We start from the raw sequence: 26,297 nt of genomic DNA, 5'->3' as shown, positions 1-26,297 counted from the left end.
ATTTAATGCTCGTACATTAAATTTAGACATAGCTTGTCTAGAAAATGCTTCATGATTTAAGAATTTTTTTATATTTAAAATATAAAGTAAGAAAATTATTTGAAACGATTAAAAAAGATGTTACCTTTTGTTACCAGTTTAGTATTATCCACTTGCAGAACAACTTTCTGTAGATCATCAATTGAAACTGGACCAAGATAGATCACAGTATAGTTTAAGACCAAACTCCCCCACCTTTAAACCAAACGTAAAAGGTTAAAACATTCTCTGCCATTTCTCTGTTTGTAATGTAGTGTACTGAATGTGTGCAAAAGTATAACTGCATTAAATAGCGTGTTTATCATGATTACCCATAACCGGTGATAACCAGAGAATTGAAATAATCCAATGTGCTGTATTTTTCAACAAGCTGAAAAATATATAAAAATAAATAAATGCCAGAAGAAAAAGAAAATACACATTTATTTATTTGTGATTTACTAAATAAAAAAGGTATATTTTTCATCTTACTATTAACCAGTTAACTGTTAAATGCAGTTTAAAAGAGGTTGAAAAGCTCAGTACGAACCATTGTAGTTCGATTTTGGAGTAGCTTCTTGTGCTCAGCACTATTAACTTTGCTTTGATCACATAATAAGCTACAATCCATGGATGTATCTGTAGTAGTTCCATCTATGCTTACTGGAACAAATAAAAATCATTGAACTTAGTGATCGTTGTTTCTTTCATCAAAAAGTATTGTGCACATGTTAATCAATACTCTACCTTTGTTACTAGACAAACACACTGCAGTTGTATTAATATTTAGCTCGCACTCATTTGTGCAGTCCATGTCATCACTCCATTTGTATCCTGGCATGCATTGACATTGCTTGTTTGTCTCAGTCAAGTTGCAATCTGCAAACAGACACATTCCATTGTTTAGTTCTTTATTATATTATTTTTGTTTGTAATTTCAACTACTGATTGACAATAAATGTACTGTTGCAATTTCTATGTTTTCATGTGCTCACGTGTTGGATAAGTTATTAAATGTCCATTTACATATATATAAAATCATATCAGCACAATGGTGGCGCAGTCAGAGCAAGAAGGTCACTGGTTCGAGCCTTGGCTGGGTCAGTTGGCGCTTATGTGTGGAGTGTGCATGTTCTCCCCGCGTTCGCATGGGTTTCCTCCGGGTGTTCCCGTTTCCCCCATAGTCCAAAGACATGCAGTACAGGGGAACTGGGTTAGCTAAATTGTCTGTAGTGTGAATGGGTGTGTATGGATGTTTCCTAGATATGGGTTGCAGCTGGAAGGGAATCCGCTCCATAAAACATATGCTGGATAAGTTGGCGGTACATTCTAATGTGGCGACCCCAAATTAATAGTGGGACTAAGCCGAAAAGAAAATAAAGGAATGAATATTAGCACAATATAAATTATTTAAAAAAAAATAGCAATTTTGTCAGAATTATTTGTCAATATATGATATGCTAAAAAAAATGACTTGCGGTTTGTTCAAACTACTTATTTAAAATGAGTTGAAACAACACAATTCTTAAGTTCTCTGGAGGGACAACTTGTTTTATATTCAGTCAACTTAAAGGTGCAGTAGGTGATCTGGCAAAATGCTAACCATTAGCATAACTCCTTTGAAACACAGTCCCACCCCTGTCGTCTATATCATCTCCTGATATCATAAACACGCACCTTAAAAATGACGGTAGACAACTCGCTAGATCATGCCATTTGCCAGCTAGAAAACTTTATTGTATTTTATATTACTACAATTCCCAATGAAAAACAGTACTGTATCTAGCACCTGTTCAGTTGTCTCGCAAGCAAAACTTGTCATAATGTGCAATATTTCATGCATGCAAGGATCGCTGGTCTTACTCTCTCACACGCTTTTTCCTAAAGCAACTACTGTATGTCTAGTGGTTGGCTGGCGAGGTGCAGGAATTACACTTATTACTAAGCCATACTTACATGCTATTTCAGACTGAATATTCAGAGTAGCGGTAAACAATATAGCAAGCACATCACAGGCTGTTATTGTTCAAAAATAAACCAATTTGAATATAAAACCAACTTAAGCTCAGTAAAGCAGGCTAGGCGAAAAATTGCTATTTACTGAGGTTTTGTTGTTAAACTAAATAAAAATATACATTATCGATGCTGTTAAGGGTCCCTTATGAAACTGGAAATAGTCACACCAATCTATTCTTGGAAGATTTCAGTGGTTTAACAACACTAATATACTAACACTAATATACTAACACAAATTATAACCCATTCATAACAACACAATCTACATCAGCTTTGCGTGACTAAAAGAGTTTTAAAACAGAACATTACTTGTCTAAAAGAAATAATTCACCCGTGGTGTCATGTCATCCTTCCTCCAGTGTGCAAAAGTAGCTCCAATATTGATTCAGTATTTGAAAGTTTTGATTGAGCATTTGTTTTTACCGCTGTCACTTTCTCTATCTTGTGTACACGCAAACAGCAGATCTGCACGGGTACGCAGATGTACAAATCTACATTTGCTGACAGACAGTTTGGGCTACTTATCAGATATATGGTAATTGTCGGCCCTACAAATTTTAATTGGATAAACATTTTATAGTCTTATGCCTTACTCAGATTATTAAAATACATATTAATACATTTAGAACAATTACTTTAATCATTACTATTGAAATGTGGAGACACTTTCAACCGGCACAACAACAAAAAAAAAAAATTCTAAAGGCAATCACCTACTGCATCTTTACATTTTGTAAAAATGATTAAGCTAACTTAGGGTGCTTTCACACCTACACTTTTGTTTCGGAACGTATCTCGTTTGCCCAGTTAGCGCGGGTCGTTTGGCATATGTGAACAGGGCAATCGCGCTCTGTTTTGAGCCAAAGTAATCGCTCCGAGATCGCTTGAATGAGGTGGTCTCGGCTCGATTGAAACAAACCCTGGAGCGGTTCGATTGCAGTGAGAAAGCGATCCGATCCGAGCGCGGTTATATCACAGTGTTTTATGGATATGTAATAGGCATATGGCTATATGAAGAGAGAATTATGAGTAGGGCGGGAAGTTTCGCGAGTCTCCGGATGCCCGCAAATGAGTGATGATCTCCCGGTAATCTCGCGTCTCCCTCCCGGTCCTCAAATAGGCATCGTCGAGCACCCTTCTCACCCCTCCCCACCGCATCTCTCCTCCTCAGACATGTCGCTCGCGTGCGCACCTTGTCAATCACCACCAAACCACCAACTCTCCTGACAGCTGAGCGGGACTATGCAAAATAAACCCTGACACTCTGAGCAATGTGAGGAGAGTTTACTCGCACGTGACTTGTTTTAGCTCTTTTGGTCCGATTGGAAACTTTGCAGTGTGAAAGCGAACCGCTCCAAGAGCAAAGAGCAACAATGTAACATTTGTAATCTCTGTTTTGGAACAACTGAATCGATTCACAGGTGTGAAAGCACCCTTAGTCGATCTGTGTTTTGACATCATGAATGAATTGTGTGTAACCCTATATTTTTTTACAGTGTACACTAACTGTTAATGATTAAGTGGACTGAACATAAAAAATCTAGTTATCTCAATAACAATCTCAAGAATTATCTAATTTCAGCTTGTTTTAAATAAGTAAAACATGCACCTTTTTTGAGTGCATGCATCAAATCTCGCACTCTCACTTATCAAAACACAGATTTTTTTACAAACTGAACACTCACAACTGGAACATGGAACACAGGCATCACATCTACAGTACAAAACCAGACGCTGGATTGATCAAAACACAGGACTTGAATACACAGGACATAATTAACGGATTACATAAAGGGGTAAGACACAGGTGGAAACGCTGAACATTAACAAATGGTGGGAAAATAGAACAAAGGAGTCACATGACATAAACAGAAGCAAATGGAGCAGAGCACATGGAGAAATCACATGACACAAACACAGAACCCTGATAGCATGTATGAAATATTGAAATGTGCTTTCAAATGTTTTGTGTTTTGATAAAATGGTTATTATTCTTTGTTACATTTTTAAATAAAATTTGCTTAGATTTAATGAGTTAAAAGAGTTTTTTTATTGTCTATGCATTGAGATTAACAGGGATTTTAAATAGTTTTGAGCCTTGTTTGCAAATACAAAGACATAATAATAAAAAAGCTATTTAAATACCATTTTAATGATTTAAATAGTAATTAATTACTTTTTAGAAGTAACCTAACACTGATTGTACAGTTGCAATGCCTTTAGAATCATTTTTGTGTACATGTTTTCCTTCATGTGCATTATGCAAAAAATATCACTGCTCAAAATGCTCTGAATGCAGAAAGAATCTTATAATTCAGAGGTGGTGAAATGTGTGTAAAATGATCTGAACTCACTTTGAATAATGTTGGCATGTATGTTGAAGTATGAGATGTTTGTTTACAGGCAGCACGGTGGCTCAGTGGTTAGCACTGTCACCTCACAGCTAGAAGGTTGCTGGTTTGAGTCCCGGCTGGGTCAGTTGCGATTTCTGTGTGGAGTTTAAATGTTGGCGTGGGTTACCTCCAGGTGCTCCGATTTCCCCCACAGTCCAAACACATGCGCTATAGGTGAATTGGATAAACTAAATTGGCCATAGTGAGTGTGTAAATGTGAGAGCGTATTGGCGTTTCCCAGTTTTGGGTAGTGGCTGGAATAGCATCCGCTGCGCAAAACATATGCTAGTTGTTAGTTAGCAGTTCTTTCTGCTTTGGCGATCCTTGATAAATAAGCTAAAGGAAAGTATTTCAGTCAGTGAATAGGAAAGTAGTCAGTGAATAATGAATGTTTGTTTACTTGTTGTAGGGTTGAATTGTTTTACAGTTGCTTTTGATAAGTCAATTCGTTTCAGCTGGTCCAGAAACGCTGTTACATTCACATCCACCGTTGACTCGAATTCAAGCTCTATATAATATATCAGTGTGGATTTTTCTGGAAAACAGAAGCGTGACAGCATTGCTCAACATGCAAACAGCAATTTGAAAAAATGCATGTTATAAAATTGAATATTCCCAATAATAATTAGAAAAAAATCTATAAATTACCTGCCACCGCAACCTATTAAACAAAAGTGATTTGGCATTAATGATGAAGAAGGGAATGATTATAACTGAATACATTTTGAAACAATAAAGCTTCAACCCACCTTAATAAACAATCCCAGAAAAAGCAGCAGGACACCTTTATACAGCTTCATTTTCCCATCAGTTTCTGCAGAATGGAACAAAGTGGGGTTATTTATCAATACATTTTCGTTTATCAGTAATATATTGATTTATTTATCATTGATATTTATTTAAAAGTCACTACCACAGTGAAAACGTCCTGATAGTTGACTCAACCTTTTGTTACACAAGATGTTTATTTCTTTATTTCTCCACTCCCAAATGAAATTAGGTTTTAATTTAATTCAAGGATTTTCCTCCGTATAGTTGATGTCTATCAGTCTGAACTTTAAAATTACAATTTCAGTCCAGCTTTAAAGGCTTTAAATGATCTCAGAAGAGGAATAAGAGTATTATAGTGCAAACTTGGTCCTTAAGAGCTGATGTCCTGCAGAGTTTAGCTCCAACTTGCCTAAACGCACCTGTCTGGAAGTTTCTACACTGTAAATCCCAACAGTCAACTTTATCAAATGAAATGAGTATAGTTAACTCAAAATTGACTGAAAGTTAATTCTGCTCATATGAAAAGAGTTTTGAACTCTGTGTTGAAGGTAATGAGTTATTTAAATACCTCATTACTTCAACTGAAATGGAGTAAGTTCACAGTACTTATATAGCTTTGTTTTTTTTTTACTCAAATAGTTTGTAGTAATTGGTTTGCTCAAATGGTTTGAGTTGCCTTCACTTATTGGGTTTTACAGTACTCAGTTGGTTTGAGTTCTCTTTATTTATTGGGTATTACTGTGCTCAAACTGCTTCATTTACTTAAATGGATTATGTTCACAGTACTCATTAGGATTAGTTTTTGAACCTAAATGGTTTGTTGCAGTCGTTTTCCTCAAATGGTTTGAGTAACCATAACTTACTGGGTTTAACAGTGTAGTACACCTAGAGTTTGATTAGGTGGTCCAGGTGTGTTTAATTGTGGTTAAAGCTCAATCTGCAGGACACCGGCCCTCCAGGATTCAGGCTGTTTCTCAATTCCAAGAACGCAGAGAACGGACTTGCATTGTTGTGAGGACTGTTCTTGCCAGGTTACTTAGGAAGAACGAGCTCAGAAAACCTCGAATACACAGAAAGTGTTCTGTAAGAAATAAGATGCATGCGCTCTTCCTGATGGTCACATGACCTTTAAGCATTTTAAACGGGAAATTGTTTAAATATTACAGTACTTATACAACGATTTATTGTTTTCCGCATTTCAATATAAATATAACATGCACAAAACCTCACAGATGTATTTTGCACAGTATAAATAAAACGGATTTTAATAAGAATTTCAGCAAATAAACATCATTTGTTATAAATTTTTGAAATATATTTTGCATATATGACATATTCCTTCACATACACATACACAATTTTTAATTATTACAAATGTTAATAAAAGTCACTTTTTCAAACTTTTCAAGGTTAAAAGTAGTTGGAAGAAAGATCAAGCTCCTATAATGCAATTCAAAAGTAGAAATAAACAGGAAAAAGCACAACATGAATCACAAAATATGGAAAAATGGACAGATATTTTTAGTTAACTTTTGCCAGTGTGGTAAAATCTGTTTAAAACTTGATGAAACTGCAAATTTATGTATGTTTTTTTACAGTGTGGAAGTAAACTGAACCTATGTCAATAAATAAAATAGAAATCTTCACCACCACTTCAAATGATGAAGAAAGTAAATACTGTATTTATGAAACAAAACCGCATATTTGTACTACAAGTGTGACAAACTATTTTAATCTGAACTCCACCCCCCAAACGTGTCCACTGTAGAATATGCCAGTGGATGAATATAAGTGATCAAAACACTTTTTAATATAATATGAGCAAAGCAAGGTGCGTTTATTTAAATTACTAATTGAAATATTGGATTATTTATTCATTCATTTATTTATTAAGAGGTGTGTTTTTTTTTTACCAAGTCTATACTTATTTAAAGCAAAAATACAGTGAAACAAGCAATTTTGTAAAATATTAGTTTTATTTAAATTATGTATTAAATTATGAATAAATTTATAAGTAATTTATTTGTAATAAATAGCTGATGCAAAGCTTAATTCCCAGCATCATTACTCCAGTCATGTGATCCCTCAGAAATCATATATTGCATGCTGATTTAATAATCAAGAAACATTTCTGACGTAATCAATTTTAAAAAACAGTGCAGCTCTATATATTCTGTAAAAACTTCCACACACCTGCACAGCTATCTTTATGGGGACTTCCCATAGACATGATGTTTCTACTGTATATGTTATCCTCCAATCCCACCCCTAAACCCAACCCTCACATAAAACAATTAGCATTTTATTTCATATCAAAATAAGTGAGATTTATGAACTTTTTTCCTTGTGAGGACCCATAAGGTCAAAAATTACTGGTATTGCTATACCCGTGGGGACATTTGGTCTCCACAATGTAAGAAATACAAGCTACACACACACATTTAAAACAAAATAGACTGGCACAATACTATATTGAGCCTAGAATTTGACACATTAGATCCTCATACAGTCATTTTAAGCAACCTTATTAGGTTCTCCTTTTAAATTTAACCCACAAGGAAGCAGTATGCTGTCCAAACATGGAAAATACCTTCTAAAAAGATCTACCTGATAAGAACACAAACAAATTTTGACACTAACATTTGCAGTAAAACATGCACAACACTGACTATACAAATATCATCATCACTCTTTTTTTTTTTTTTTTTGTTAACACATATGGCCCTAATAGATTGTTTTAGTAGGCATTTAATAAATATACTGGATATGAGAAATTAAGATATCAATCTCCCTTGATTCTATATGTCATGCCAAAACATGTTTGTATTATATTGCACATAATCTATTCTCATAATCCATACATGTCTGTCAAATAATGGCACTACTCTGAGATAAAAAAAACAACAACTGCGATTGACTGTTTTATTAGCAATCATATATTCAATTTCACAGTCACTTAATTCTAAATCCGGCTTAGTCCGACAATCTTTCCATACAGTATAGACAGTAAAAAGCAGCCTTTCTTTTTCTCACACTCCATTACGTATTCTAAATAAATAAATCTGACATGATGCTGCTGTTTGTGCATACTTTGATTAGTGTTCTAATATTTCAAGATTCTTAACATGCTTTTAAGTCTTCCACTTTGCATTCATTTACTGAACAACTTTGGATGGTTAATACTATCAAAAGCTTTACAAGCATCCATAAAGTCAGTAATAACTGTGCTAGTTTGTCTACTATACAGTTCTAGTTCTTTAAGAACATAAATACTCTATATTAGACAGTAAATGCTTATCCTTATAGCCAAAGTGGGGGTGCATTTCCGAAAACCATCGTTAGCCAACTAAGGTCGCAAGTTCCGTCTGTACAAACATAGTTTATTGATTTGGCGTTTCCCAAATCCGTCGTTCCAACAAACATTTACAAACTGTGTCGCAAACTTGAATGCTTGCAACTACACTGTGTTCTCTTCCCACTTATCCCCCTATGCCCTATTAATTTAGAACATTCTAACATTTAAACTTGGAATTGTGTATATATATATATGTATATGTATATTAAAATTAAAGTCATCACTCTTAGGTGTAATTTGCTTTCAAAGTATTTTTACAGTTTTAGCGATCTTCATGTTTACAATTGCGCTCCCTTTTCTTTTACAACTCTCTTTTGCAAATGACAAAAGCTATAGGTGACCTATTATTTAAAAATGGAATTTATGTTACGTCTCCAAAGCTTGTGAAAACAAAAAACACAGCATACTTTAATTCTTTTAATTTATAGTAGGTTATTTATTAAGTATCTGTACTGCATATGACATGGGTCTGCTGGTTAGAACTTCCTGCTGTGGTTTGCATGTGTTAAATTGTAAAAGTAGACTTTAAATAGTAAAAAAAAAAATCCTACTTAATAATAATAATAATATTCTTCTTCATCATCATTAATATTATAAATATTATTATTAAAGTAGGATTTTTTTCATTTTCTAATAAATGAAAAATATTACATTTATTTCTTAATAAATCACCTCATTATTTATTTTTTCATATAATTTATATATGATATTAGAATACGTATTAACTTTTTAAGTGATTTTATGTTAATTTAGAATAAAATGTGGAATATTCTCAATAATAATTGTAAAGGAAACACAGGCCCTATATGTGCAATTTACATATTTCAATTTAAATTAATATGGTAAATAAGTGCATGTTTTTATCAAAACTAATATTGGATTTTTTTATGCGTGTACATGTAAAACAATATAATTTGCACAGAAAGAAATTAACAATAAAATAAATTATTGGGTTTTCCCCATTTAGAGCTTCATTATGGGGCATTTTACGTTATAACTAACGTGGTTCAAATGATGGTTCTGTGACTAAGAAACTACGGGTTTTGGGAAAAACTCGTCACTACATCGTTCAGCCACGAGTTACGTCATTGTTTGGGAAACGCACCCCTGATTGACTTATAAACACCTCATTAATCTAACTAAATTCTTGAACACAACACTTGTTAACTATGTATTTAATGTAAACCATTTATTGTGTGTGTGTGTGTGTGTGTGTGTGTGTGTGTGTGTGTGTGTGTGTGTGTGTGTGTGTGTGTGTGTGTGTGTGTGTGTGTGTGTGTGTGTGTGTGTGTGTGTGTGTGTGTGTGTGTGTGAATGAGTTTGTATGGATGCTTCCCATAATGGGTTGCGACTGGAAGGCCATCCGCTGCGTAAAACATATGCTGGATAAGTTGGCGGTTCAGTACGCTGTGGTGACCCCAGATTAGTAATGGGACTAAGCCAAAAAGAAAATGAATAAATAAATATATATATATTTTTTTATTGTTATAAATAATTTTATTGGAGTTTTTATTTTATTTGAAATTGAGAATTAAAAAAATATTTCAAATAGTTCAAGTACACAAAATCTACTGTAACAGGGTTTGCTCAGAAATTTGTAAGAATTTTAAAGTCATTTTTAAGGCCATTATGATTGAAATTTTAGATTTATACATGGCTAAACACAATTTTTGAATGGCTCAGTAAAAAAAAAAACCTATTCCAACTTAATACATTTAATAATACAATAATAATAATAATAATAATAAAGGTTGGGTCAATGTCCTCAGCAGTAAATGCATGGAGAACTTTTAAACAAATGTTATTGTAAAGAAAATTATTATTATAGTTAATAGATTTATAAATAAAATAAATAAATACAAGTTTTATTAAGTTGGATTGTTGGTAATTGTTTGGGTGTTGGCCAGAGTGGGTAGCTATACATGAACGGAAAGGAAAAATAAGACCTCTTTAGAAAAGACCTGGTTTTTTTTTGGAGATTTAATATATTTTAAAGTCCTGTGAACATTTTGAGTTATGAGAGTAAATATAATTTTCTAATGTCCACCTAAATTGGCCTATCATTGTTTCAAACTACCTACTTGCTAGCTTTAATAATAACAGGAAACAACATGTATGACAATATAGACTCTGACAGGAGCCCATGTATCTAAAAACCAGTGTTCAAACAAACTGCAAGAAGAGCCTGCACTGTAAAAAAAAAAAAAGGCTGACTCAGCACAAAATTGTAGGGCAACTTACTGCAGAGCCTTTTTGAGTTGACTCAACTTTCAACCCAAGTTCCGCACTTCGCTCGATACAAGTTGAGTAAATTCAAAAATGTCCTGAAGCTGGTTGTCTTAAAATTTTAAGTTGTCAACTTTTATTTACAGTGTATAGGACTCCAAATCATACATTTTTAGTTGTAATTTGATCAAACACTATATATATGTATGTACAGTGCTCAGCATATATGAGTACACCCCTCACAAATCTCTCTTTTAAATTAATATTTTAATAGGAAGCTTTACTATGTCAAATTTGTGCATATACAGTTGAAGTCAGAATTATTAGCCCCCCTTTGATTTTTTTTTCTTTTTTAAATATTTCTTAAATTATGTTTAACAGAGCAAGGAAATATTCACAGTATGTCTGATATTTTTTCTTCTGAAGAATATCTTATTTGTTTTGTTTCGGCTAAAATAAAAGTAGTTTTAAATTTTTAAAAAACATTTTAGTTGGCGCAAATAGCTTAGTGGTTATAGCATCGACACATAGCACCAAGGTGCTCACGGCGACCCGAGTTCGATTCTCGGCTCAAGGTCCTTTGTCGATCCTTCCCCTATCTCTGCACCCCACACTTTCCTGTCTGTAAAATCTCCACTGTCCTATCCAAATAAAGGTGAAAACTAATCTACAGAACAAACCATCGTTATACAATAACTTGCCTAATTACCCTAACCTACCTAGGTCACCTAATTAACCTAGTTAAGCCTTTAAATGTCACTTTAAACTGTATAGAAGTGTCTTGAAAAATATCTAGTCAAATATTATTTACTGTCATCATGGCAAAGATAAAATAAATCAGTTATTAGAAATAAGTTATTAAAACTAATATGCTTAGAAATGTGTTGAAAATAAAATCTCTCCGTTTAACAAAAATTGGGGAAAAAATAAACAGGGGGGCTAATAATTCCGGGGGGCTAATAATTCTGACTTCAACTGTAGATTAGTACTGAAGTCAAAACTGGAGCTAATCTAATAAAATAACTTACGATAAAAAAATGGGTGACGTAATGTTGCAGTAGGTAGTGCTGTCACCTCACAGCAAGAAATTTTCTGTAGTGAATGAGTGTGTGTGGATGTTTCCTAGTGATGGGAAAAATGTGCTGGATAAGTTGGCGGTTCATTCCGCTGTGGTGACCCCAGAGTAATAAAGGGACTAAACCGAAAAGAAAATGAATGAATGAATGAATGAATGAATGAATGAATAACAAAAAATCTAAAGAGACAAAAAACTGAAAACATTTAGTTGAAATTTTATAGGTTTCAGTTTTTTTTTTAGTTTTTTTATTGCATTATCTTTCAATTTCTATATCTGTTTGGGGACTAAAATATTATTTTAGTAAATATATCTGTTTAGGAAATCTGTTTAGTTTAAATGCACCAAAATGCATAGCCTATATTCACTGAGAAATGTTTTAAATGGGCTGTACTCAATTTTGCTGAGCACTGTATACAGTATTTGTTAATACATAGCATATTAATTCAGCAGTGAAGTTCATCAGAAGTGACTTTACAGACCTTTGTAGTACTGAACATTATTTAGATTTCAAATAAATACTTTAAATAAACAGTCAAAATACTGGCTTGTTGTAACCCAACATTAAGTAAAAGATGGGCAAACCAATTGTTTAAATTAATTAATTAAATGTAAATTAGGTCCCACTTTATATTAAGTTGCCTAAACTACCGTATAGGTGCATCAAAATATAATATAATGTACTCATGTGTCAATAATAAATTGCAGAACACTTCTGTTGCTTTTGAGGTGGGATATGGGTAGGGACAGCTTTGGTATGGTGTGGTATGGGTAAGTTTAGGGAAAGGTTAAGGTGAAAGGGATGGTTCAACAGTGTAATTAAATGCAATTACTGTACATGCAGGTATTTAGTCAAGCGTATTAATAACATTGTATATACACAATAAGTACATTGTAACAAATGATTAATTTCTCTGTAAGAGCAAATTAGTTAAGGCCACTTAATATAAAGTGACACTGTTTCACTTTGTACAGCCAATTTGTTAATAATTGACGCAATGTTGGGTTACCACAACCAAGCATTTCTTTAAATAAACTTTCTATTGCAAAGCCCCAAAATGATTTTACATTAACAACCATTTTTAATAACTTAACACCAAACGCAGTTGAGCTTTAAATCAGAATATGAGAATGATTTCTGAAGTATCATCTGACATCCAAGATAAAAAGGCGAGCATAAGAGACTTCTCAACTGAACAGTATTGCACAATAACCCATGTTATCAATAGTTTATATAATAGCTTAAATCAATTAAAAGTTAAACATACCTCTTTGCCATGTAAGTCCTTTCAGCATTATTGATCCATGAATTTGAGGAACAATTGTAATGCAGTGATCACTTTCAAAAAAGCTCCAAGTGGCCGTTCTGACCGCGTGACAGGATGAAATGACATTTCCAATAACTCCTCTGATTTGCATTATTGAATCACATGACTCAAGTGTATCAGTAGACATCTGTTTTAATATGATTCTAATAAAATGGCTTCTTGTGGTTCATAACAGCTTTCTGTACAGTAAATAATAACTAAAACATGTCTCTTTTGTAGCTAACTTGTTAAAAGTGTCTTAAAATATCTTTAAAATGTCTCCAAGTTTTAAAAGAATAAAAAATGAGCTAAAATTATTATAAGTGTGGCAGAATAATAGTAGTTTAAAATAAACCTAGGATTTACTTTGAAACTATTCTCACAGAAAATACTTGTAAATATCACAAAAAATTACAGTCTCACACACAAATAGGAAAACTAAAATATAATTTGTATAAATATTCACCATTTGTACCCATAATAAATCCCACAGATGTACACTGAGCAATATCAAGATGCCTAAACATCACCAAGATTAGACTTTGTCTATTCAAGACCATATGCAACCACACAAAACCACCTGCAACTTCTTTTTCATAAGTAAACACGACTAGTATTATTTCATACTTTGTATTATCGGTTATCAGGGGGCACCATCGCAGGCGTTCTGGTCATTCACGTCATCTGATTTGTTAGAATGTAAATTTGTATTTAGCGAAGGCGCTGTGCAAAACCCTCAGATGACCCTGCTTATCTTATTTCTCCTGTACAACCGTCTTCATTTGCATGTATTTTGCTTACAAGCAGCATGTTTTGCTCATGCTATAAACTTTATGGTGTGAATAGTCAAACCATCTTAGGTTTTGTTGGCTCGGTTTAGTTCTTGGAATATAAAACAATGGACATTTGAAGATATAACCGGTTGTTTTCATGATTCTGGATCATTAGAAGCATTGCCAACTTATGTTTTACGTACAGTGTGCAATTTATTACAGCTTTTTAACATATTCATTTGATTATTTGAAAAAATATATATATATTTTGTTGAAAGTAGCACTGTATGCAAAGTCAAAAATCCATTGTGACACTGAAAAATAGTACAGAATGTTCCAGAATAGCTACATCCCTGCTAGTTTGAATATCAGTAAAATACAGTTGTTTGGGGAATCAGACCTCAAGGAAATAGAGCCTGTCAACAGCAGGTGCTTTCATTTATTCCATATAAACAAGATTAGAAACAAGCTCATGACAGATCGCCACTCACAAAAAAGTCCACTGAATAGCCGGACTAAATTTGCATTTGACTTTGCATGTTCTCATAATTTTTTATGACATGGCACCTACTTTTCTGCCTTAGGTTCTCTGCGATATCTTGTTCATTTTTTATGTGATGACAGTTTACATCATTTTTGTCCATGTCAAAATTCTTAGCCCTTTTGTGATTTTTTTTTTCTCCAAATATTACCCAAAATGATGTTTAACAGAGCAAGGATTTTTTCCACAGTATTTCCTATAATATTTTTTCTTCTAGAGAAAGTCTTATTGGTTTTATTTCAGCTAGAATTTTAAGGTCAATATTATTAGCCTTGTCAACATAATTAACTTATTTAAGTCTTTAAATTGCACTTTAAACTGAATACTAGTATCTTGAAAAATATCTAGTCAAATATTATGTTCTGTCATCATAGCAAAGATAAACGAAATCATTTATCAGAAATGAGTTATTAAAACTATTATATTTAGAAATGCATTCTGTCCAATACAGAAATTGAGAAAAAAAAATACATGGGGGCTAAGAATTCAGACTTAAACAGCATAAAACACTATTGTTATACACTACCTGACCAAAGTCTTGTCACCTATCCAAATTTTAGGAACAACAAATATTAACTTGACTTCTAGTTGATCATTTGGTATCAGAAGCCTCTAGATTACGCTTATTTTACCACAATAAAATATGATCATGACTTGATTTTGAATTATTTAATTAGCACAGTAAGGTCTGACTTTGCTTAGACAAAAGTCTTGTCACCTAACAGAAATAATGTCCAGTATAGAATATAAAGTGCTGCAGTGGAAACAGAATTAATATTGCGTATGACTCCCATGAGCTTGGAGGACTGCATCCATGACTGAAATGGCAAAGAAAGCGTTCTTGCAGGACTCACAGAGCTCATCAAGATTCTTTGGATTCATCTTCAATGCCCCCTCCTTCATCTTACCCCAGACATGCTTAATAATGTTCATGTCTGGTGACTGAACTGGCCTATCCTGGAGCACCTTGACCTTCTTTGCTTTCAGGAACTTTGATGTGGAGGCTGAAGTATGAGAAGGAGCGCTATCCTGCTGGAGAATTTGCCCTCTCCTGTGGTTTGTAATGCAATGGGCAGCACAAATGACTTGATACCTCAGGCTGTTGATGTTGCCATCCACTCTGCAGATCTCTCGCACGCCCCAATACTGAATGTAACCCCAAACCATGACTCTTCCTTCACCAAACTTGACTGATTTCTGTGAGAATCTTGGGTCCATTTTGGTTCCAGTAGGTCTTCTGCAGTATTTGTGATGATTGAGATGCAGTTCAAAAGATGATTCATCAGAAAAATCTACCTTCTGCCACTTTTCCAAATAATCAGCTAAGTCAAGTTATTATTTGTTGATCTTACAACTGACAAGACTTTTGTTATAAATACAGCAATAGTGTTAAACACAAACTTCATAGATTGTTTGTTGATTTACATCAGTCAAACCCTGTTTTAGGCCATGTCCATATCTACACAGGTATGTTTATAAACAATTTAAAAACAAAAACAAATCTAAGTCCACATCAAAAGGAACTGTGCGCATGTTAGGGGCATGCTGGACCAACAGGTTGAAATAATGACACTTATGCTGGGCTTACACCAAACAGGGAATTAAGTATTTTCTTGAGTAAATTGCAAAGAAGTCAATGTAAGCGTAATAACAGCGGTGGAATATGTGATTTGCTTGGCAAGAACATGGGAAATTGCCATATTGTAGTGTCCACACTGTATCCAGAGTTTAATCTTCACCCCTAGCTTCAGTCCCCCGATAATGCATTTTTGTGTAGACATACAGTGAAACCACATTGTTAAAAAGTTTGGTTGGTCGTTTGAACAGGGCATTAAACTTTAGGTTTGTTTAAAACCCCGTCTCACTCACACCCTGGAAGTTTTTGGTGTGCATGTTTGCATGTTCATAGGTCTTTGAGGTCAGAAGACATGCAAATAACCAAACAAAACATTTCATCTTTTTAGTTAAGTTTATAAACAATATAACACTCTTAGCAGTACATTACGGCTGCATCAGCACAAGCCGAATGCCATAAAGGGATTATTCAGCCAAAAATCTAAATGTCCTCACTACTCCCCTTCAAGTGTTTTTTTTCCTGTTAAACATAAAATAAGATATTTTGAAAAATGTTGGAAACCTGTAACCATTGGCATTCATAGTAGGAAAAACAAATACCATAGAGGTCAATTTACAGGATTTTTTGATTACAGGATTATAAGATTTTCAGAAGAGCTTCCTTTGTGTTCAACAGTTTAGGTTTAATTTTTGGACCCTTTTCACAAGACCGTTCTGATGCATTTCATCGGTATCTTAAATGCTTGAATGTTCTTAATATTTACAGTTTTTTTTTTTTTTTTAACATGTATACGTTTACAGTTGAAGTCAGAATTATTACCCCCCTTTGAATTATAAGCCCCCCTGTTTATTTTTTTCCCTGATTTTTGTTTAACGGAGAGCAGATTTTTTTAGCACATTTCTAAACATAATAATTTTAATGACTCATTTCTAATTACTGATCTATTTTATCTTTGCCATTATGACAAATGGCATGATGAATAAATAATATTTGACTATATATTTTTCAAGACACTTCTATACAGCTTAAAGTGACATTTAAAGGCTGCACTAGGTTAATTAGGTTAACTAGGCAGGTTAGGGTAATTAGGCAAGTCATTGTATAACGATGGTTTGTTTTGTTGATTATTGAAAAAATATATAGCTTAAAGGGGCTAATAATTTTGACCTTAAAATGTTTTTTTTTATTCAAAACTGATTTTATTCTAGCCCAAATAAAACAAATAAGACTTTCTCCAGAAGAAAAAATATTATCAAACATACTGTGAAAATTTCATTGCTCTGTTAAACATCATTTGGGAAATATTTAAAAAAGAAAAAAAAAACATTTAAAGGGGGACTAATAATTCAGACTTTAATTGTATATGTATTTATGAATGTATTATATCATCTTTGCAACAAATTACAAAAATTGAATTACCACTTGTACGAGGCGTTTGTAATGCAGTGTCTATGGGGACAGGACAGTAAATTTTAAACGATTCTCTCTTCTGGCTGCCGTTATCTGTCTTGCACATTTCTTTTTTTCTGAAAGTCTGTATAACACCCTCATGGAGATTTATTTTATTATTTCAGCAAATAGGACTGTAAAAATGATTTGTTGTACTCTTCCATTCACTGTGTTTTAAGTTTACTCTACTATGACGACTTGCGCTAGTGAGAAATCTGGAAATGTAAAAATTGTCTATGTTCGACTGAAGACAAAAAGTCACACAAAGCTTAATTTTTGAGTGAACTAACTCCTTTAAAGCCAACATAGCATCATCTACTGTATACTTTAGATTTCAATTGAGTTTTAGAACTCAAAATCTCAGCACTTTGACTAAACCTTACAAACAAAATATCATTGCTGCTGCTTTTTTTTCCACAAAAATCTTTACATTTTTACATTTATACTAATATAAATATCTATACTCATGTAAATTATAAAACAGGGGAAAAACATTGTAATAATCAGAATCAGTAGAAATTAATTGAAAGGCCATATGTTTGTGGTTCAATCCATCCTCAGGCTAATTTTACATTCTTCTCTCTATAGACAGAGATAATGTGTTTTTATTAGACCAGAAAGGTCTCCTGAAAGCTTTATTTAGCATGAAGTTCCTGCGGGCTTCAATATGCCATTGACTGAGTCTTTGGACAGTCTCCAGAGTCCAGCCCCTCATTTCTGTTAGAAAAACCATGACATTTAGCCTAGAAATGGAACACTAAAATGTCAAAATAACATGTGTCTGTTTATATTAAAGCAGTTATGACATTGATTTAGTTATGAACCTAAATCAATCTGCTTTAATAAACCATTATTGTTATTATTATTAGCCTGTTATTTGAACATATTATCTAAAAATAATTTTATTTAAAACAGTCTCTTGAAAATGAGCCTGGAGGTTTGACTCTTGTAACATCTGATAAACCACTAATAGTGTATTTGCTATATTATATTATCATGTTAATATTGCAGTGAGAATTAAAGGTATAGTTCACTCCAAACTTAAAATTCTCTCATTTACTAACCTTTTACTTGTTTTAAACCTTTATAAGTTTCCTAATTCTGTTAAACACAGAAGATATTTTGAAGAAAGCTGAAAACCTGTAACCATTGACTTCCATAGTATTTGTTTTTTCTACTATGGAAGTTAATGGTTACAGGTTTCTTCAAAATATCTTCTTTTGTGTTTAACAGAAGACAGGAACTACCAATAAGGTATAAAGCAAGTAAAAGATGAGTAAATAGTGAGTAAATGTTCTCTTTTGGGTGAACTATACCTTTCAGGACCCGTAAAGAGATTGCGCACTGGCGACATCAGCTGGACAAATGTAGGAATAACACAAAAAAACCTTCAGTTATTTTTAAAAGTAAAAAATAATATCTTTAATATAAAATATGTCAATTCCAAAAAATGAGTCTATGGACACAGGACAATGTAATGTATATTAATGCATTGTGTGTGTGTCTGCACAAATATAGTATACACTCAGCGGCCACTTTATTAGCCATACTAGTACTGGGTTGGACCCCCTTTTGCCTTCAGATCTGCCTTAATCCTTCGTAGCATAGATTCGGCAAGTTACTGGAAATATTCCTCAGAGATTTTGCTCCATATTAACATGATAGCATCACGCAGTTGCTGCAGATTTGTCGGCTGCACATTCATGATTCAAATCTCCCGTTCCACCATATCTTAAAGGCGCTCCATTGGATTGATATCTGGTGACTGTGGAGGCCATTTGGGTACAGTGAACTCATTGTTCAATTGTTCATGTTCAAGAAACCAGTCTGGGATGATTCGTGCTTTATGACATGGCGCGTTATCCTGCTGGAAGTAGCCGTCAGAAGATGAGTACACTGTGGTCATAAAGGGATGGAACATGGTCAGCAACAATACTCAGGTAGGCTGTGGAGTTGAATGATGCTCAATTGGTACTAATGAGCCCAAAGTGTGCCAAAAAAATCTCCCCCACACCATTAAACCTCCACCACCGGCCTGAACTGTTGATACAAGGCAAGATGGATACATACTTTCATGTTGTTGATGCCAAATTCTGACCCTACCATCTGAACGTCACAGCAGAAATTGAGACTCATCAGACCAGGCAACGCTTTTCTAATCTTTTATTGTCCAATGTTGGTGAGCATGTGAGAATTGTAGCCACCCGGTGTGGTCTTCTGCTGCTGTAGCCCATCCGCCTCAAGGTTGGACGTGTTGTTTGTTCAGAGATGCTCTTCTGCAGACCTCGGTTGTAACAAGTGTTTATTTGAGTTACTGTTGCCTTTCTATCAACTGGAACCAGTCTGGCCATTCCTCTGACATCAACAAGGCATTTGCGCCCACAGAACTGCTGCTCACTGAATAATTCCTCTTTTTCATACCATTCTCTGTAAACCCTAGAGATGGTTGTGCGTGAAAATCCCAGTAGATCAGCAGTTTCTGAAATACTCAGAACAGCCCGACTGGCACCAGCAACTATGCCACGTTCAAAGTCACTTAAATCACCTTTCTTCCCCATTCTGATGCTCAGTTTGAACAGCAGCATATCGTCTTAACCATGTCTACAAGACTAAATGCATTGAGTTGCTGCCATGTGATTGGCTGATTAGAAATGTATGTTAACGAGCAGTTGAACAGGTGTACTTTAATAAAAATAGCTGGTGAGGTTATAAACCATATGTAAAAAATATTTAATTACACATATTGAATTGTACTGCTTTATATTTAACACTTTTCCCCAATTCTTATAGCAGTAATAAGAAAATTGTACAGTTTTAAATGTATAATGTCACTGCTTATACTTTATTAACATTATGTAGGGGTGTAATATGAGGCAGATATGAGGGATTGAGCAGGCCTACAGCAGCACATGATGCACATACTTTTATTAGAAAAGAACATTCTCTCTGTCATTTGAATTTGTACTTCACATCTTTACAGACTTTATTACAGTGCATTTGTAAAAAATATTTTCTTTGGTTTTATATACAGCAGCTAGACATAAAAAAAGAATACAAATGTGACAGATATACAGTCTATTACAAAATATTACACCTAGATAAAGTTGTTTCCCTCAGAATACTTACACCAGCAATATACAGATATTTACAGTGTTACACTGAGGTCTCCAGCTCCACATCAGGCAGAAATCTTTGCGTCTCTTCCTGACTTCCAGCATCTTCCTTTACGGTGCCATTCATTTCTTTCTGACCGTCAACCTGCTAAAGATGATTTACTATAGTTAAGTTATTCAAAGCAATGATGCATTTTAGAGTGTTACCATCACCACAACAAAAAAATAAAAAAGCTTTGCAATTTAGAAAACGTAGAAGAAGAAGAAAAAACAGAAACAAAAAATTCTGCCCTCCCAGTGTGAAGCAAATCAGCAAATGCCAGAGTCAAAAAAATATATGTCCAAAATGCACAAAAATATTTGTAGAAAATGGTGTCGTGTAAATGCACACAGGAGTTTCTTACCTTGTGCTCAGCAGTAGTTTTACAGCAAGTGCTGGGCTTCAGATAAGACTGAGCTGTTTTCACCACAGGATATACTGTGCCCGAGGCCACATCGTCTCCTTTTGTTGGGCCTTGAAAAATAATGAGTGGAAATATAAACAGTAACATTGTATTGTTGTGTGAGTGTGTGTGTGTGTGTGTGTGTGTGTGTGTGTTTATTTGTTGTTTCCAATGTAATGGTAACAACCCTAACAGGAACCAAGTATTAACAAACTTTTTACAGCAATTATTAATCATAGTTCAGCGTATTACTAGTGCATTATTAAAATTCAAAGTTGTGCTTGTTTACATTAATTATTGCATGAGAAGTAAACGAGAACTAATTATTAAATAATAAATAGATACTAATAAGGTAACACTTTATTTTGATGGTCCTTGAGTATTACGCCCCATTTACACAGGGCTCAAGCGTCAACGCTTAACAGAGGGCATATCTGAAGTTAGGACTGATGCGATCATCATAGCAGCATCAGCCAATGAAATTAGTCAGCAATCGGCTACTGTCTGAGCTGGTGTATATCCGACGAATCCACAATGCAGTTTGGCAGCACCTAACATCACCCATTCAAAGTGAATGGGAAGCGTTGAAGCTGACGCCCTGTGTAAATGGGGTATTAGTAGCTTGTCTACTTGATTCTGCTCCTTCAACACACATTTAACTGACTATAAGAAACTTTGCAAGTACAGTACATGTCAACTTACACTAACCCTAACCCCACAGTCTACTAATAATCTAATGAGAATTAGTTGCAATGTAACTTAAATTCAACAAACGGACCATCAAAATAAAGCGTGACGATACTAAATTTATATAATAGATATAAATAATATTAACTAGTTATTACTATATTGAATGTGTTGTTCGTTGTGTGTTCATGTTAGTAAATACATAAACCAATGTATTTCAGTTATCTTATTTGCGTTTTTTTTGCTGGGGCAACATTATTTATTATTTTAGTTTTGTAATTTATATTCTTATGTCGGGTCACTTGTAGCAATTTACAATCGGCTTTTAGTTGTTCTAATGCATTAGTTATGACCTATCAACTAAAAAAGCTTTCAGTAATATAATTGTTTATATAATTTCAACACTTATATTTATAAAATCAAAAGTTTTATTTGTAACAGGAACAAAGAACAGTTACATTTTTATAAATTAACATTAAAAGAATATTAATGATGTTAAAATAGACAAAAAAATAAAAACTATTTTTAAACTATATATTTTTCCCATGCAATTTTGAGGGAAAAGGTGCTATTGCAGAAACGCTGCCATTGAATAAAAGATCATTTAAGTACAAAAATGTGTCAAAATGTGTAAAAGGAGTGTGAAAAATAAACTAAAGTACATTCAAACTTTCAGTTGTATGCATTTATAGTTTTGAATTTGCAAGAACCTTTTTAGCAATTATGGGGGATAAAAAGTCAGAACTGTAATATATAAAGTTCAATTACTTCTTACTTTGTTTACAGTGAAAACTCCTACCTGTGATGCAGCTGATAATGAGTCCAACGATAAGCACAGTGCAGGAGCTGAGAGCGCTGTACCACATGTAGGACAGAGAATAAAACCCATGCAGACCCGCAGACCTGCTGAAAAACAAAGATTTCATTCTGTCACTCTATATACATACAGTGGGGGAAATATGTAATGAACACGTCACCATTTTGCGCAGAAAACTTATTTTTAAAGGTGCCGTTACCTTGAAACTTTTACCGGATGTGGTAACAACCAAAGAATTTTGCAACTAATTTACAAATTAAGTCAAGTGCAATAAAATGAAATGACACAGTTTTCAACATATGAAGAAAAGAAGGTGTAGAAAGGCAGTGAAAGCCCAGACAGCAGCTAAAATCTCAGCAATTATCTGCTCATCCTCAGTGTAAATGAATATCAGCTGCTTCAGGCCAACATCTACAATAGCAGGAGGATGAAGATGAAACCAGGGTGGACATTTCAGCAAGACAATGATCCAAAACCAAGGAAACTCTCAAATGCTTTCAGAGAAAGAAAATCAAGCTGTAGAATGGCCCAGCCAATTCCCTGACTTGAATCCAATAGAAAATACAAAATAAAGCTCAGATTTGACAGACGAGACCCAAAGAACCATCAAGATTTTGACACTGTTGAAGTGTGTGAGAAACTCACAGCTGAGCAATGCATGTGACTTCATTCTCCATATGAGAGGCGTCTTTAAGCTGCCTTCACCAAAAAAGCCTTTAATATAAAGTATTAAATACATTTCAGTAGTTCAGCGCTTTCTCTTTGTGTCATTCCATTTTTATTACACAGAACAATTTTTTTTAGTTTTTAGCTCCTTTAGAAATATTATTCCCATGAAAAAAAACCATGACGTGTTCAATACGTATTTTCCCCACTGTATATATAAACTAGACCCCATGCTGATATTGATCTTCATTTCACCTGTCAGCTTCTAGTTCAGCAGTCGCCGCTGTGATGTTTTCAGATACGTCTGGTACTGTGATAGTGGAGTTAAGCAGGGGAATCACAGGACTGGGCATCCGAGTCAAAAAACCTCCAATGCCAACCCAGAATGCCATGAGCAGACCTGCTGAAAGTCCTGTTACAGCTCCCTGAATGAGAAAAGAAATGGTTTATGTGAAGCTGCAAGCATGAATTTATGGACTGGACTTGACTGAATTAGATGGAGAACTTACAATGCTGTTTGCACATGGAAAAAAGATGCCGAGACAGAAGAGACCAAGCAGCGGACCGCCGATCATCCCAAAGATACTAAGAGCAGCCTGAAAAAACAAAAATTACAAAAGGTGAATGTGAAGGAAGATGTATATCCAGATTGATTATACTGCATAAAAAACGACAGGCTGATTGGTACTTTTGGACACTTTTTATTTTTTTATTTTTTGCCATAGATTTAAAGAAAAGACAAACAAAGAAAAACATTTTTTTCTTTCTCAATTGCCTGTTTATGTCCTACAATTAAGAATTGTGAGATTATTTTTCGCACATTTTTAAAATCTTATTTCTGCCACTATACGGAGAATTACAATTGAGACATATAAACTATTATCTATAAATTCTGACAAAAACAAAGAGCTGAGAAATTTCAGGTGTAAACTCTGAATTTCAAAAAAGATAGAATTCCAAGATGTAAACTTAGAATTCTAAAAAAGCTAGAACTTCAGGCAAAACATTTTAAAAAATAATTAAAATTAATGAAATAGTGAAGTGTAAACTCAGAATTCCAAAAAAAGGTAGAATGTCAAGATGTTAATTCAGAATTCCAAAACATTTAAAATTTCAAAATGTAAACCAAGCGCCAACCTCCCACTCTCCCTCGTGAAGCAAATACAGAAGTACAGTAACTGAAACTGCACTGACAACACGACACTGCGGTGCTAGAAACTTGTATTATTGTCGGCTAAGTAAAGTGACATCAAGTTATACAAGTTTAACTTATAAGGGTGCCTGATAACATAACAGTGCATGTGCCTCAATATGCATACAGTCCACCCTAAATTATTGAATATTACAAATGTTATATACCATTTAGATCAGTAAGGTGGATATGCTCATTGAGACTCAGGGATATTGATGGTTCCCATGAGTCGTTCATGACAAAAATTCAGTCTTAAACAAATCGCTCCCTCCATTAGAATTAGAAGTGAAAGCAAGAGAGTATTAATTTAAAGGAGCGCTACCCTGTACTAAAATGGCGGCTCTATTAGCGCATTTCTTCCAATAGACAACAACAGCGTAGGCGGCATCTAATGTCAATATCTATGGAATTCCAAGATGTAAACCTAGTTAATCTATAAAAGGTTAGAAGTCCAAGATGTAAAAAAAGTGAACTCCAGCAAAACGATGTAAACTTAGAACTCTATAAAAAGGTAGAATACAAGATGTAAACTTAAAATAAAAAAACAGACAGAATTCCAAATTCCAGAACTTCAAAAAGTAAAATCCAAATTCTAAATAATGAACCCTATTAAAATACTTAGAATGTTAATTTATACTCCAAAAAAGTTGACTTTTGTGATGCAAACACAATTTAAAAAAAGCTAAAACTCTAAGATGTCAACTCAAAATAAAAAAAAAGTACAAGCTGAAAATCAATTCTAAATAAAAATTTAACCCCAATACAAAAAGCATAGAATTTTAATTTACTAAATAAAAGAGATAAAAATAAAAAGGATATTCCAAAAGGTAAATTCACAATCCCCAAAAATGTAGAACTCCAAAATACTCTTAAGCTGTTTCATAAATGTTAGTTCTAAACGCAGAATTCCAAAATAAGTAGAATTTCAAGATGTAAACAGTGAATTTGTAGAAAGCTAGAATTCCAAGATGTAAACTTAGAATTCCAATATATATAGAATTCCAAGATGTAAAGTCAGAATTCAGAAGTCAGAAAAAAAAATTTGAATTTCGTGACGCAAACACAGGGTTCCAAAATAGGCGGGAGATGGGTCTGAAATATGGGAGAAATATGTTGGCAGGAACGACTGCAGGATATAAAATAAGAATTGTAAAAAATCTGGATTCTTACCTGAAGAACTGAACTGTTCATCAAATGGACGAGATAAGCCATAGCCAGACATATAATCCCATATGACAGAGCTGGATGAGGAATAGAATCATGCATTATAAACATTTGAGCTCCTAGAAGAAACGTTTGCATCTGAAATGAAGAGAGACAGTCACATCTCACCCAGCAGCTTTGACAGCAGTGTGGCTCTGGCCTCCGTCATCGAGTAATGCGGTTTGATCAGGTCCACCATTGTCACTGTGGCCAATGAGTTAAAAGCTGATGATATCGTACTGCGAGACAAAATAAGGAGAGTGCATTTTTAGTTTTACCTTATATAACTATTGCATGTTTTTGCACCAAATGTCTGTTCTACTTTGAATGTAATAAAAAAAAGCAGATCTGTGTGAACACTACCAAAGGTCCAGTATCTGCCATTTTTTAAGTAACTTAGATAGATAGATAGATAGATAGATAGATAGATAGATAGATAGATAGATAGATAGATAGATAGATAGATAGATAGATAGATAGACAGATAAAAAGAAGGGCAGACAGACAGACAGACAGAAGGATAAAAAGGAAAGAGACAGACAGACAGACAGACAGACAGACAGACAGACAGATAGATAGATAGATAGATAGATAGATAGATAGATAGATAGATAGATAGATAGATAGATAGATAGATAGATAGATAGATAGATAGATAGATAGATAGATAGATAGA

The 26,297-nt window shown here is 33.9% G+C and overlaps 3 protein-coding genes across 8 annotated transcripts in view; 1 reads left to right on the top strand and 2 right to left on the bottom strand.

Annotated features, from left to right (window-relative positions):
- The window catches only part of adgrf3a (adhesion G protein-coupled receptor F3a), a 34,423-nt gene extending 21,159 nt beyond the window's left edge, over positions 1–13,264 (bottom strand). Inside the window, exons 1-7 of one of the 3 annotated variants that reach the window (XM_073928093.1) lie at positions 13,123–13,264; positions 5,159–5,241; positions 4,828–4,962; positions 766–897; positions 569–681; positions 351–409; positions 125–234 (exon numbers count right to left, since the gene is read on the bottom strand). In XM_073928093.1, coding sequence (XP_073784194.1) covers positions 125–234; positions 351–409; positions 569–681; positions 766–859 — 376 coding nt within the window. In that variant the 5' untranslated portion in view covers positions 860–897; positions 4,828–4,962; positions 5,159–5,241; positions 13,123–13,264. Of the gene's footprint in view, positions 1–124; positions 410–568; positions 682–765; positions 898–4,827; positions 5,041–5,158; positions 5,242–13,122 lie in introns of those variants that run through there. The other 2 variants (XM_073928094.1, XM_021467280.3) reach the window with 2 other exon arrangements.
- The window catches only part of ankrd66 (ankyrin repeat domain 66), a 50,352-nt gene extending 24,370 nt beyond the window's left edge, over positions 1–25,982 (top strand). The window contains exon 4 of the mRNA XM_005158585.6: positions 22,530–25,982. The gene's annotated coding sequence lies outside the window, so the exon portion shown is untranslated. The remainder of the gene's footprint in view (positions 1–22,529) is intronic.
- slc5a6b (solute carrier family 5 member 6) overlaps positions 20,409–26,297 on the bottom strand; it is a 20,225-nt gene continuing 14,336 nt past the window's right edge. The window contains exons 10-16 of one of the 4 annotated variants that reach the window (XM_005158575.6): positions 25,751–25,860; positions 25,589–25,659; positions 23,736–23,822; positions 23,482–23,651; positions 22,543–22,649; positions 21,018–21,127; positions 20,409–20,761 (exon numbers count right to left, since the gene is read on the bottom strand). In XM_005158575.6, the coding sequence (XP_005158632.1) occupies positions 20,654–20,761; positions 21,018–21,127; positions 22,543–22,649; positions 23,482–23,651; positions 23,736–23,822; positions 25,589–25,659; positions 25,751–25,860 (763 nt within the window). In that variant the 3' untranslated portion in view covers positions 20,409–20,653. 4 annotated transcript variants of the gene reach the window in all.

This window comes from Danio rerio, chromosome 17 (genome assembly GCF_049306965.1).
Source record: "Danio rerio strain Tuebingen ecotype United States chromosome 17, GRCz12tu, whole genome shotgun sequence".
Taxonomy (NCBI): domain Eukaryota; kingdom Metazoa; phylum Chordata; class Actinopteri; order Cypriniformes; family Danionidae; genus Danio; species Danio rerio.
The sequence above is the reverse complement of the archived record's forward strand: the minus strand, read 5'-3'. Positions and strand labels throughout refer to the sequence as shown.